The sequence below is a fragment of the Ursus americanus genome, chromosome 36 (genome assembly GCF_024610735.1).
Source record: "Ursus americanus isolate L20-20 chromosome 36, mUrsAme1.1.p, whole genome shotgun sequence".
NCBI lineage: Eukaryota > Metazoa > Chordata > Mammalia > Carnivora > Ursidae > Ursus > Ursus americanus.
The window spans coordinates 11,952,663-11,966,727 of NC_142162.1; the positions used below are offsets into that span (position 1 = coordinate 11,952,663).

Genomic DNA, 14,065 nt, shown 5'->3' on the forward strand with positions numbered 1-14,065 from the left:
AGCAATTCGGTCACATCTTCAGAATACACTTCTAATTTTGGTTCTCTTGCTATTTCCGCATCTGCAGTTACCTCCTCCATTGAAGTCTTGAACTGCTCAAAGTCATTCATGAGTGTTAGAATCAGCTTCTTCCAAACTCCTGTTCATGTAGCTGTTTTGACCTCTTCCCATGAATCACACATGTTCTTAAAGACATCTAGAATGGTGAATCCTTTCCAGAAGGTTTTCAGTTGACTTTGCACAGATCCATCAGAGGAATTGCTATCTATGGCAGGTCTAGCCTTATGAAATTATATTTTTTCAATAATAAGACTTGAAAGTCAAAATTACTCCTTGATTAAAATTACTCCTGCAGAATGGATGTGGTAGTGAGCAGGCATGAAAACATTACTCTTATTGTATATTTCCATCAGGGCTGTTGGATGACCAGGTGCACCGTCAATGAGTGGTAATGTTTTGAAAGGAATCCTTTTTTTTTCTGAGCAGTAGGTCTGAACAGTATGCTCAAATATTCAGTAAACCATGTTGTAGACAGATAGGTTGTCATCCAGGCTTTGTCATTCCATTTATAGAGCACAGGCAGAGTATATTTAGCATAATTCTTAAGGGCCCCTAGGATTTTCATAATGGTACATGAGCATTGGCTTCAACTGAAAGTGACCAGCTGCATTAGCCCCTAACATAAGAGTCAGCCTGTCCTATGAAGCTTTGAAGCCAGGCATTGACTTCTGCTCTCCATCTATGAAAGTCCTAGATGGCATCTTTTTCTAAAATAAAGCTGTTTCATCTACATTGAAAATCCGTTGTTTGTTATAGATACCTTTCTTTTTTTTTCTTTTAAGCCAAAAGAGCCTTTTTTTTTTTAAAGAGTTTATTTATTTATTTGAGAGAGCATCAGCAGGATGGAGGGGCAGAGGGAGAGGGAGAAGCAAGCAGGCTCCCCGCTGAGCAGGGAGCCTGACTCAGGACTCGATCCCAGGACCCTGGGATCATGATCGGAGCAGAAGGCAGGTGCTTAACTAATTGAGCCTTTTAATTAAAAGTTACCAAACATTTTGTTGTTCAGAAATAGAAACATTAATTCACCTCTAAGACAAAGTGTTCTCTATGGCAACAAAAACACACATTCTGTGTATCCACTGTCCTCTTGCATTGTTTCTAAAAATTTTTTTAGATTTAAATTCAATTAATTAACATTCAATTAATACTTATGTTAATGTCTTCAGAGGTGGAGGTCAGTGATCCATCAGTCTCATATAATACCCAGTGCTATAACCACCTTTCTTAATGATGCTAGCTGGGTCTTCTGGTTCCTGTTGCAGCTTCTGCATCAATACTTGCTGTTTCACCTTGCACTTTTATGTTGTGGGGATGGCTTCCTTAAACCTTATGAACCAATCTCTGCTAGCTTCAAACTTCTGCAGCCCCCTCATCTTTCTCAGCCCTCGTAGACTTGAAGAGAGTTTAAGGCCTTGCTTTAGATTAGGCTTTGGCCTAAGGGAATATTGCGACTGCTTTGGTCTTCTATCCAGACCACTAAATCTTTATATCAGCAATAAGGGTGTTTTGCTTTCTCATTAGCCATGTATTCACTGGAATAGTACTTGTAATTTCCTTCCAGAACTTTTCCTTTGTATTCAGAATTTGGCTAATTGTTTGGCAAGGAGGCCTAGCTTTGGACCTGTCTTAGATTTTGACATGCCTTCCTCACTGAGCTTATTCATTTCTAGCTTTTGATTTAAAGTGAGATATGTGCGACTCTTCTTTCATTGAACACTTAGAGGCCATTGTAGGGTTATTAGTTGGCCTAATTTCAATACCGTTGTGTCTCAGGGAACAGGGAAGCCTGAGAAGCTGGATAATGACGAGAGTGAGAGAATTGGGGAGTGGTAGGTTGGTGGAGCACTTGGAATACACAAAACATCTATTAAGTGCAGCGACTCCCCAAAACAAAGTTAAAATAGTAACATCAAATCAGTGATCACAGATCATCATATAAATAATAATGATAGTGAACAAGTTTGACATATTGCAAGAATTACCAAAATATGACATAGAAACGTGAAGTGAGCAAATGCTGTTTGAAAAATGGTACAATTGGCTTCTTCAATGCAGGGTTGCAATAAACCTTCAGTTTGTAATAAATAAAATATCTGTGAAGCACCATAGTATGCCTGTAATTTTTTGTATAAATGTTTTAACAATGTTAAAAGGAAAACATAGTTTTTTATATTTACTATTTCTGATGCTCTTGTTTCCTTCCTCAGTTTCCAAGTTTCTCTCTGATAACATTTGCTTCAACTTGAAGAACTTCTTTTAGTATTTATTGTACTGCAGTTTCTCTTCTTTTTTTTTGAAAATGGGTTTCACTTCCATTCTTGAGGGATATTTGTATTTTGACTGATACCCCTCCACTGCCCTTACTTTATTTATTTTATTTTATTTTATTTTAAAAAGGATTTTATTTGTCTGAGAGAGAGGGAGAGAAAATATGAATGGGGCAGAGGGAGAGGGAGAAGCAGACTCACCGCTGAGCAGGGAGCCCATCGTGGGGCTCCATCCCAGGACCCCAGGATCATGACCTGAGCCGAAGGCAGACGCTTAACCAACTGAGCCACCTGGGCTCTCCTCTACTCCTCTTACTTTAAAGATATGTTTCCACATGTATTGACATCCGTAGTTTCTGGAAACGAGTCTGCAGTAATTTGAATTGTAGTTTCTCTGTATGTAATATGTCTCCTTCACCGCTTTCAATTTTTTCTCTGTATTTTTGGTTGTCAGAAGTTTGTTATGTGTCTAGGTGTGGGGTTTTTCACATTTATCCTGTTTAGGCTCACTGAGTGTCTGTAGTTGGTTAGTTTATGTCTCTTACCCCATTTGTGGAATTTTTGGCCATTATTTCTTTAACATTTTTTTCCTGTTCTCTTTATTCTATCATTATGCCTATGTTAGACTTTTTAATATCTTCCCTGTTTATTTTTCTTTTGATATTTTTTCTCTTTTTATCAAATTGAATTATTTCTGTTGAGCTGTCATCAAATTTAAATTTACTCCTCTGTCATCACCATTCTTCCTTTAAACCCATCCTGGAAATTTTTTTTTAAGATTTTAGATATTTTAATTTTTATTTCTAAGGCTTACAGCTCTTATCTTTTGTTTTCTTTTCCCTGTTAGATTTTTAGTCTTTTCCTTTATTATGAGCATATGTCCTTTACCTCATTAAGCATAGTTATAGTATCTGCTGTAATGTCCTTGTCTGAAAATCTCAATATCTGGGCCATCTGAGGTTGGTCTCCCTTGATTATCTTTTCCTTTGAGATTGGGTTACATTCCATTATCAAGGAATTGGGGGTTGTATTATGGGTATCTGTGATTGTTATTTGTGTGGAAATTTTGTTTTCTTTCATGTTCCTCCAAACAGTTTGGATTTCTTTGTTCTACTGAGCCATTAATTGGATTTCGACTTAAAGTACAAACTCTCTGTTGCCTGAGGTTGGCACCTGCTCAAATCTCAATTTGATTTTTTTAACCTCAGCTACATACTGTCTTGGCCTGCCCTGTGAATATGTGCTTCAGGGCTCTGCCAAGACTGGCGCAGAGATAAACCAAAAATTTGGAACTCTTTTTTTCTACATCTCTTCTTTTTGGGATTCTGTCATTACTTTGTGATGACTGTGGGTGTCCTGGCTCTGTCCTCTTTGTCTTCAAGCTAGAAAGACAGTTAGTTATTGGAACTTCAGTTCCTGCATGCTCTGGCTACTGCTTATGTGCGGGATAAAGCTTTAAGAATGGGAATCTCACCTATTCTGATCCCTAAAAACTATTAAAAAGAGAAAGTCACTCATTCTAGTCATTTCTTCCAAGTTTATGTTATCATCTAAAATCAGCCTGGCTTTGTTCACTCTCCAGAGCCTCTAAGTAGTTGTTTTATATTTGTATTTTCCCCAGAATTTATAGACGCTATCTGTGGTAACTTACTGCATTGTTTCGGAAGCTGAGCTTACTAGGTCACTTTTGAGGTTTCCTGCAATGTCTTTGCCTTCTGCTTTCAAAAATAATACTTTATTTAAAAAATAAGTATTATTTTACTAATGCTTGATCTACTTAGATTGCTAGACATAACTCTTCTATTTTGGATCTCTTCTTTTTAACTTATCCGTAGTTACTGAATTCTTATGACAGTTATATGAATGCCCTAATTTTTATGTTCTTAATCATTCAGTAAACATTTGAATGCAGAATACCACACTTATGCTAGATACCAGAACAACATAGAGATGAACAAGGTATGCTCCCTACTATACAGTTTTATTGGTAGAAGGTAAATGAAAACAACCAACAGTGTTTAAGACAGAGTAAGCACAAATAAACTTCTCAAGAAGTGTGATTAATTTAGACTTAGTTGATGGAGAACATTTCTCAGAGAAGGGGGCATTTGATCTTAGGCTGAATCAAAACTAGAAATTTAATAGGTTGGGGGTTAGATGAAAGTGAATATTCTGGGGCTGGGGAACAATAGGGGTAGAATATGAATTTGGTATGTTTGGGGAGTGATTAATACCCTGATGAAGGGTATTTGAAGGGATGTAATAAGTACCGAAGCTGAAAGGGTAGATCAAGGCCGCCTTGAAGAATGCCGCACTCAGGAGCGCGAGTGTTCTTCCTGAAGCAGCAGAGGGTCACATTTGTGGAGTGAATGGATGTGATCCAACTTGTGTTTATGGCAAGATAAGTGTGCTCTCAGTGTTAACTGTGGATTGAAATGGGAACATAAAAGATGAACAAGCAATACACAGTACCTGAACCAGGGCACTGTATATGTGAAGAGAACAAGTGGGATAGTTAGTTGGAATATTGATGAGGTAGAAATTAATGTGAGGAGTGACTGGTTAAGGAAATATGAAAGAAGGGTGTGAATCAAGAGATTCATTACATTTCTAACCACATTTGTAAATATCCCAACATCATGCTGAGGATATGAATCTTTTTGGGACATTTTTTATTTAAAATTCCTTTTATAGCAGTGTGCTATAGGCTGTACGATAATGAGTACAAAGTGATTTTTCTTAGAACATATGATGAGGTCATTTCACAGTTAACAGTATTTAAGATCTGTGTTGTTTAGCTACCAAGCCTAAAGTTTCTTTAAAAGTTTTAAAGTTAATAATTTTTGCTCTTTGGGAATAGTTGTCTAGCTTATAGAGTCATTTGCAATCTCACTGCTTCTCACAGAATTTTCCAAAAAGCATAGTTATTTAGAATATTGGTTTTGATTATTGTTTAAAAAAGGAATGATAAGCTAACAAATAGGGAACCAGTTTCAGCCTCGCTTTTATTAAACTGGTTTTAATTCCATTTTATGCATTCAATCTTCCATAAGTATTTGTTAGTACCTACTTGTGACATGCACTCTTCTAGGTACCAAATATTTAACAGTGAACAAAATAGACTGTGCCCTTATTTTCATGGATTTTTCAATCTGTTGGAGAAAGGCAGATAATAAACATCCCCCTGTAAGATGACATTTGAACAGAGACCTGAAGGAAGTTAAGGGAAAGACCTTTCAGATATCTGGGTGGGGAATATTTTTTGAAGAGGAAAGAGCAAACGGAAAGGCCCCAAGAAGGGGGCCTATTTGGTGTATTTGAGCAAAAGCAGGGGCCATGTTGTTGAAATAGATTGATCCAACAGAAGGAATAGTAGGAGAGAGGTGGCAGGCAGAACCTGTAAAACATTGTAGACCAATTTAATCCTGAATGAGATGGGAAGCCTATGGTAGATTTTGAGCATAGCATTGACATGATTGTTTTTAAAAGGTCAGTCTAGTTGCTCTGTAAAGAATACAGACTGTAGAAGGGCTAGAAGAAGGGGGACGCTTTAGGAGGCTCTTACATTAATATAGGTCAGAGATGATGGTTGATGGCTTGGACTAAGATGATCATGTTAAAAATAGTGAGTCACAGGTTTTTGGAAATGTGTAAAAGTCAATCTAATGGGATTGTAGCATTGACAGACTTTTTGCTGAGACACATCCAGAGTCTGAGAGAGGCAGTCAAGCCTGTTTTTAAGAGTTGACTGTCTTTGGTGCCTCTATGGAGTAAAACAACTGACAATGTTGTTTAGATACAGGGCTTTTGTATGTATATTAGAGAGAGAGGTACAGGTATCCCCTGCTATCCAAAAGTTCACTTTATGCCTCTTTGCTTTTACCAAAAACCTACATTTGTACCCACTTTTGGTAACTGAAAGAAATCAGAAGAGGATTTTTGCTTTTACCAATGGTAATTGCTTCTTTGTGTTTTGCCATTTCAGATTACAAGCTTTTTCATAGGACATTTCATAGGAATACTCTACTTTCACATAGCAAGGGAAACAAGATACGGAGTCACCAGATAGCTCCCAGTGTAGTACAACATACCTGCTTGCCCTCTGGAATTTAGTTTCAATCCCTGGCCATTAGGCAGTATCTATTTTTTGTAAAAAGGTAGACTTGCCATTTTCTTTGGATCCTCTACTCTGTTTAAATTATTGGAATGTCCTTTTAATTGTATCTTTACATGGTATTTATATAGAGTGATGTGGCTAATAACATAGCAAAATAACTGTGAAAGTTATTTTCAAAATTAGTCATTTTCTTGGAATTAGCCATGTGTTTACTATTGTATTTTGGCACTAGAATATCCCTACTGGTAAATTTTTGTTCTTAATAATACCAAATAGAAATTGGATTGAATTTTAAAAAGTGACCTTTGATTCCTTTTACTCTTTTTACTGTTATTTTCTTACATACGTTTAAAAAGAATTAGATTGTTTTATTTGACTGTTCATTGTGCAGTATCTCAATTTTTTATGTTTAAAAAAACCTCTCTAATCACTGTTACATACTTCATATGAGTCACCATGTCTTAACTTCTCTTACATTCACTTAGGATTTTAATATTATCATAGCTTTTCTGTTTTATTTGTTTTCATTAATGTTTAGCATAACAGAAGGTTTGCTGTTATATTCTAATTGATCCCATTTCACAATGAATTTCTGGAAAAACACATTGGTAGATTTATTTCACAAGTATATAAAATCATAGGGTTTACTTGTGTATTATTTCACAATTGATTGTAGCCTTGGAGTGTTATCTAAACAAATATCATTACTCCACAAATAAAATTGAGTAAAGAAACTATTGAAGAGACACATTCATAGCTTTGGTTATCTGACAGCCATCTCTAATCCAATTTCTTTCATCAAATCATTTATTGAATCACCTTATAGCAGATGGCAATCCTGCAAAGTATATTGTCTTTCCCTTATTTATAACAGTGTTAGGATTTGATATTTGTGAAGTACATTTTACTTGCTAGGATAAAAAACTTGATTTCAGTGCTCCTAAAGGTGTGTGTGTGTGTGTGTGTGTGTGTGTGTGTGTGGAGAGAGAGAGAGAGAGAGAGAGAGAGAGAGAGACAATTCCCTGTGCTCTTCCTTCCAACTTTATGTATGTCCCTTCTTCATAAGGATAGATACCAGGCAGAGTGGTTGTAGTGTCTTGTTTTTCTTACCAGCTTTACTGCAGGGATATCCTAACCACTCTTAACTCCATTCTTTGTGTTGTCCCCCTTCTTCCTTTTATTCCTTCTCTGCTCAGTAGACTCCCCACTACTGTCTGAAATACCTTCTCAATTCCAGACCTGTTTGTCACTTTTGTCTTAGCCTCAGGTGACAGAGTCATTGGTAACAGTGGTAAGTAGGAAAAGATGGAACTGGTCAGCAGCTTTTCTCCTCATTCAACCCTTTTACCTCCAGGCAGGGCTTCCCTGAGCCTCAGCAAACCATGAGTAATGCTTTGTGTACATGAACTCTGTACTATTTTGGGCCCATGTGGGAGAAAAAAAAAAAAACACAAGTGTTTAGGGTATAGAAAAATCATTCCCCCCCCCCAAAGTCTGTGTCCAGTTTTTGCTAGTGGTTAATAACCTAGAGGACTCTGTAGGACTCTGTACTAAGAGAATAAAAGATGAGGTAGGACAGAAATTGAGAGATAGTTTCATGGTTAACTCAAGAGAACACTTCTGGTCAAAAACTAAAGATGGTAGCTGCAGAGAGGAAGCAGGTAGGCTAATATTTCAGCTCTTCATATTTTCTATGAAGAGAATACTGCCATATGTTAAACTTTACTAAGAAGTTTGCTTGCTTCTCCAAGAATTTTGCTGATACCTCAAAAATTCAGTTTTAACTCTTATTCCTTCTCCAGAGTCCTAGCCTCTTAAGGATCTGCCTGTGTATGTAGTGACTTACGATTCGTTTTTAGTTACTTTTCCTATTAAATGAGAAGGTAGCGAATTGTATCATTGAATTTACAAACTGTTGTTTTTTGTTTTTTGTTTTGATGTAAGGTAAAAAATTTAATGTTAGTTCTTTACTGGAAAATATTAAAAATAGTATGTATACCTTTTGAAATTGGGCCTATGGAATCAAAGTATATACTGCACTGTATTTAGTTGGTTCCATATAAAAAAGCAGGTACTTTAAGAGAATCTGGTTCCATATAAAAAAGCAGGTACTTTAAGAGAATCTGTATATAAAATATTAAAAAAAGAAAAGGGTCATTTAAGTCTCTATATTAAATTATTGATTAACCCTTTTAATCTTGTTGAATAGAAATAGAACAATTTATTAGAAAATTAAACAAGACTCAAAGTGTTTCTACCACTCAGTGATTGTTAAATTTTCTCTTACATCTACCATTTTAATCTATCAGTCGAGGAACTAGCTTCTCTAAAAATTGTTGACATTGGAATTCATAGACTAGAAATGGGAAGGAAAGAAAATACATGACAGTGATGGTACAGATGTATCTTAATAGAAATGTTTTCTCCCCAATCACTATATTGCAACTATATTGTATTTTCTTGTTGATAATAATTCTTTAGATTTTGATCAATTTGTATAAATTTTGATCAGTTTGTACAGTGCTGTATTAAGTTTATTTTCTTTGCGTGATTTGTTTTTTCTACTTACCTTGGCCTTATGGCTGAAGCTTTGGAAAGTTTATTATTCCTGTCATGTTGCTGTTCGTACAGCCATTGTCTTCAGCAGAAAGGAGTCATTGATGCTGAAAGATGACTCTTGCTTTTGTCAGTGCCAGCCACGACCTTCTCAGAGTATGAATATGTTAACAATAAAACTATAGAGCTCTGAGTTTCAAACCTAGCCAGATCCTTGTTACTCTCTAGCATCCTTTGAAGCCCCCTGCCATGTCCAGTGTCACTGATATGTCATGCTCTTTAGCTGTTGGCTTAATTAATTATCATCTCATTTAATTCATTAAATCTTTGCTCTTTTATGCTGTGGGAGTGATTAGTGTCACTTGATGAAAATTGAGTATGTGTTTTCACAGAATTTCACATATCTTTTAAAAATCTTGTCTGTGATGTTTTCTGTGGCAGACACTTATCTTTTTTGTATTCTGTTACAGATGTATGTAAATAACACATAGACCTCATATTTGTTTCTCATTTGATATGACAGTTCACAGTCATAAAACAAACTATGGTCTGATTCTTTTCGTTAGGATAATAACATCAAAATATGTTTATATTCTGTGTTCTGAACTTTCATTGAAAGTGTGATTTCCTTCCTCCCCCCAGTCCCACCATCCTACTTTTTGTCTCCGTGGATTTGACAATCTAGGCACCTGATATAAATGGAATTGTACAGTATTTGTCCTTTTTGTGACTGGTCTATTTCACTTAATATAACGTCTTCAGGAGCATCCAGTTGTAGCATGTGTAAGAATTTCCTTCATTTTTAAGGCTGAATAAATTGCATTTTATGTATATGTCACATTTCATGGATCCATTCATCTGTCAATGGATACTTGAGTTGCTCCCACCTTTGGTTGTTGTAAATAATGCAATAGGATAGGGGTATATGAATATTTGAGACTCTGCCTTCAGTAGTCAATTTAAGTTTATATTTTATTTTGGCTATGTAGTATACACACATCTTAACTTGTATAGAAAAATAGTTGCAAATGGAAAGTATGATTTAAAAAATAAAACTTTTCATAAAATTATTTGCAGTTTCATAAGTAGTTTTTTATTACTGGATTTTGTGGGTTAATAAATAGCCTTTTCTTGGGTTGGGCCTCATAGGAATTCTGGCTGCTCTTCTATGGTGTTGATTACAGAGAAGGTGCTTGGAATATAGCCCACAGGTAACTAGTAGTACTAGTTAGTTACCATCTCTACCAGGAGAGATGGTAACAAAGTATATTTTTAGTGATATTTCCCAAACTTGTAGTCTTTCCTAAATCTAGAATTTTAGTAAGAATTATCCAAGCATGAACAAAACACTGTATTTTTATTCATGGTCTCTCTGTGTTTCCAAAGCTTATGGTTCACTTGAAATTGTGCCTAGAGAGTTTTCTGTAGTAGGTACCCATCTTTTTTACTACAGTGTTTTTAAAAACTTTTAAAAATATACATTAATCCCTTAATATAGAAAGTACAGGTTCATAAAAAGAATAAATTAAGGTCCTACCAGCTGACGTAGTGATTAGTAGATTCTACTTTGGAAACTGACTCCTCTTTTCCTGTTTGTTACCTATCCCTTCTTTTGGCAGTTCTGTCCTTGTGAAAGAGGCTTGAGAATTGTGGCTAGTTACTGGAGAATTTGTGGTATGTAAGTCACTACAGACCACATTCTCATCTAAATCACAGAGGACTTCAAGGAATGTTTTAATTTTTTTTTTTTTTTTTTTTAAGAAAAAGAGGCTCTAAACTTAGCAGAATGTTGTCTTTGTAACATCTAGAGTTTTCTTATGAAAGAATGAAAAAAAGTCAACTATTTGTGTTTCATCATAGAAAACTTGGAAAGGGTTGGGAAAGCATACCCTGTTAGGGATCAAGAATAAAAAAGACTGGTCCTCAAAACAGAAAAGGGAGAGATATCTGGATTGAGAGGTCTACGGCTCTTTCAACTTTTTCTAGGCACTGACTGGAAGGTGAAAATAATGGAGCCAAAGCTTCAGAAGGTACATTAAGGAGCACAATAAAATGCTTTTCTCACTTTGAGTTATCCTTTGTAATTTTCATAAGAGTAGATCTCATTTAGAATCAGATTTTAGAGGAGATTTTTACCAGGATGAGTTGTCACATCATTTTTATTAGTTTTAATGTAACTAACATTGATTTGATATGATCTGGTATAGTTTGATTTACTTTGGTATCTTCAGTTAAGAATATCTAGTCAATGTTATATTAGAAACCAATTTTATTAACTTGAACAGTTGTCCAAGTTGCTTCATTCTCTTTTTTTTTAGAGATGGGGAGGGACCAAGGGAGGGGGAGAATCTTAAGCAGGCTCCACACCCAGTGCAGAGCCCAGTGTGGGGCCTGATCTCACAACCCTGAGATCATGACCTGAGCCAAAATCAAGAGTCAGACGCTTAACCGACTGAGCCATCCAGGCTCCCCAACTTGCTTCATTTTCTAAGGCTTATCCATAAGAACTAAATTCTTCATATTTTCATGTAGACAATATGGAACTCTAGAAAGTTGGGGGTTTCATTTACTCTTAGAAGTAGCAGTGGTTGGGGACAGAAATGAGGAGACCTAGATTATGCCATATTTTAAAGTCTCCAAAGATGTTTTGGTTCTGAAATTCTGCATTGTATAAAGAGTGTTGTATGGAGCAGTGATGAAGACTTTCTGAGGTAACTTATTTTCTTCAGATTTCTGAGATAAGAATTGATAAGTTCCATACAAATGTGAATACTACTTGCTGAATTGTACGCTCTGCTCTACTGTATGAAAACAAACCCATCATAGTAGCCTTTTGGATTTATATATTTCAATTTCTTCTCTCCTTAGGTATGGATGAACGAGGAGGTACGACATCTTGGGGAACAAGTGGTCAACCAAGCCCTTCTTATGACTCATCTAGAGTAAGTTTGTTAATCAACCCTTGATTAAAACTATAAAGTAATTTGGCAGAATAAGTAAGGTTTTTCATATATGAGCTCTGATTCTTAAGAGAAATAAAGATTAACATATTTACATGGGAATATGCAGTACCTTCATGGTAGATTTAATTTTTTTTTTAATATTTTAATTTACTTTCATACTTTGGGAGTTTATTTTATCCCTTACAATGAACGAAATGTTCTTGGTGTTATTTCTACATCTGGATTACCTGCAGTACTCTTTACTGAAGTTGGAAGGGATTGGAATGCCTCACTAAGTATTCGCTCCATACATAGCCGTTTTTCTTTGTGTATTGTTTTCTTCATGTATTACCTTTGAAAGATGGTACTGACTTTCCAAATATCAGTTTCTAGTCTTCTCTCTTCCATTCTTGTTCCAGTAGTCATCAGCTGTTTATATCAGGGACTCTCTATAGCCCTGTCTCTTGGAAGCATATCAAAACAGACATAACAGATGACATTTCTTGGTTGGCAGTTGACAGAAAATAGGACCAAGCTAATGTTTTACACTTGGAAAGGTCAGAAGGTTAGAGCCTTTTTTTAGCAATAAACAAACAAACAAAAAATCCCCCAAAACTTTAAAATAATGCGACTGAAAGATTAAAAATTAGACCAAAGAATTGTCAGTAAAATTAAACTCTGTTCCCAGACTCCACAGTAAATTGGTGAGGTTAAGGGATAACTTTTAAAAAATATTAGACTTTGCATGAATGATGAATTATTTACTTCTCTTAGAATTAACCAGTAGAAGATGGACAAGCATAAAATTTATGGATACTTAATCCTAGAAGCAAATTGGCATTAGTGGAAGGAAGCAATATGTGAGATTGGAGTTCGTAGTCTCCATATGGGTTATGCTGTTTTGCATTGAAAAATGCTGAATTAAGATATGTGGTTTGTTATTATATTTGGCTGTAGCCTATGTTTAATTTATTTTAAATACTTTGGGAAGAAATAGAATAGTCATGTAGAATCCAAAACGATATATAGAGAAACAACTAAACATGGTTTTTAGTGTTTTCCTTTTGGGTCTCTGCTGAGAAAGCTGGGTTGTAGTGTAAAGTGCACTGTCTTGGGCACCGTAAGACTTGGATTTACTATCAATTCTGTGGTGAAATCTTGGACACCTTATTTTATCTTGGGGATAAACTGGTTGATATCCAAATTTCCTTCCTTTAAAAGTTTTTGATTCTTTAAATAATACTGTGAATAGGAAAGGTAGGTTTCCTGTTTTGATTGTGAAGTTATGAATTTTATGTAGTGGAGAACAAAATACAATTTATCAATATTGGATTATTTTCTTTCAAAGTCTTGAGTTACTGTGTGATAACATATTATTTCTTAAAATGCATTAAATGATGCCTTTGTACCTTATGTTTACTTTCCTTTCAAACTTCATTTTTTTTTTTTTTACTTGAGTGCTAAATAGGATTCTAGGAGAAGAGAACATAATAGTATATCCAAACATTTACATATTTCGTGATTGTGAAATTAAGTTTGCCTCTAGAGATGGACTTCAAAGCAAATCTTCCTTTTCTTTTTTGCTATTTGATGTATAGGTCAATATGAAATGCTGTTTTTTACTCTTAATTTTTTTGAGTGTATATTGTGTCCAGTGAAAAGTTAAATTGATTTTATAGTAGACTAGTTTTCTGTTTAAAAACCCAGATTAATCCTTAGATATTCCCAGTCTACCATACAACTCTCTCTGTCCCTCTCTCTCTCTCTCTCTCTCTCTATATATATATATATATTTTTTTTTTTTTTTCCTTACCCGGCTACTGAGAAATCAGAGTGGTGATTTAATGCTACCCTTTGTTTTTATTCTCACTGAAATCCACCCTTCCACTCACTTTGCTTCTTCTGTCCTAGTCATGATTTTGAACCTAAAATGGTTATCTAGGTAAGAAGTTATGTTTTATTTATAACTTCGACAATTTAATTCCCTGAACTCTTCTCACCAGGGAAAGACATTTATGGTTAACTTTGACGCTGCCCTCAACACTGCTTTATAGGAAGTTTATCAGCTTTTTGAGTTATTCATTAAATATCATCTAAGTTGACCATTTTTTTCATAATCATAA

The 14,065-nt window shown here is 35.2% G+C and overlaps 1 protein-coding gene across 7 annotated transcripts in view; it reads left to right on the plus strand.

Annotated features, from left to right (window-relative positions):
* The window catches only part of TCF12 (transcription factor 12), a 352,252-nt gene that overhangs the window by 134,976 nt on the left and 203,211 nt on the right, over positions 1-14,065 (plus strand). For all 7 annotated transcript variants that reach the window (XM_045788738.2, XM_045788541.2, XM_045789061.2 and 4 more), the window contains one exon: positions 11,869-11,942. In XM_045788738.2, coding sequence (XP_045644694.1) covers positions 11,869-11,942 — 74 coding nt within the window. The remainder of the gene's footprint in view (positions 1-11,868; positions 11,943-14,065) is intronic.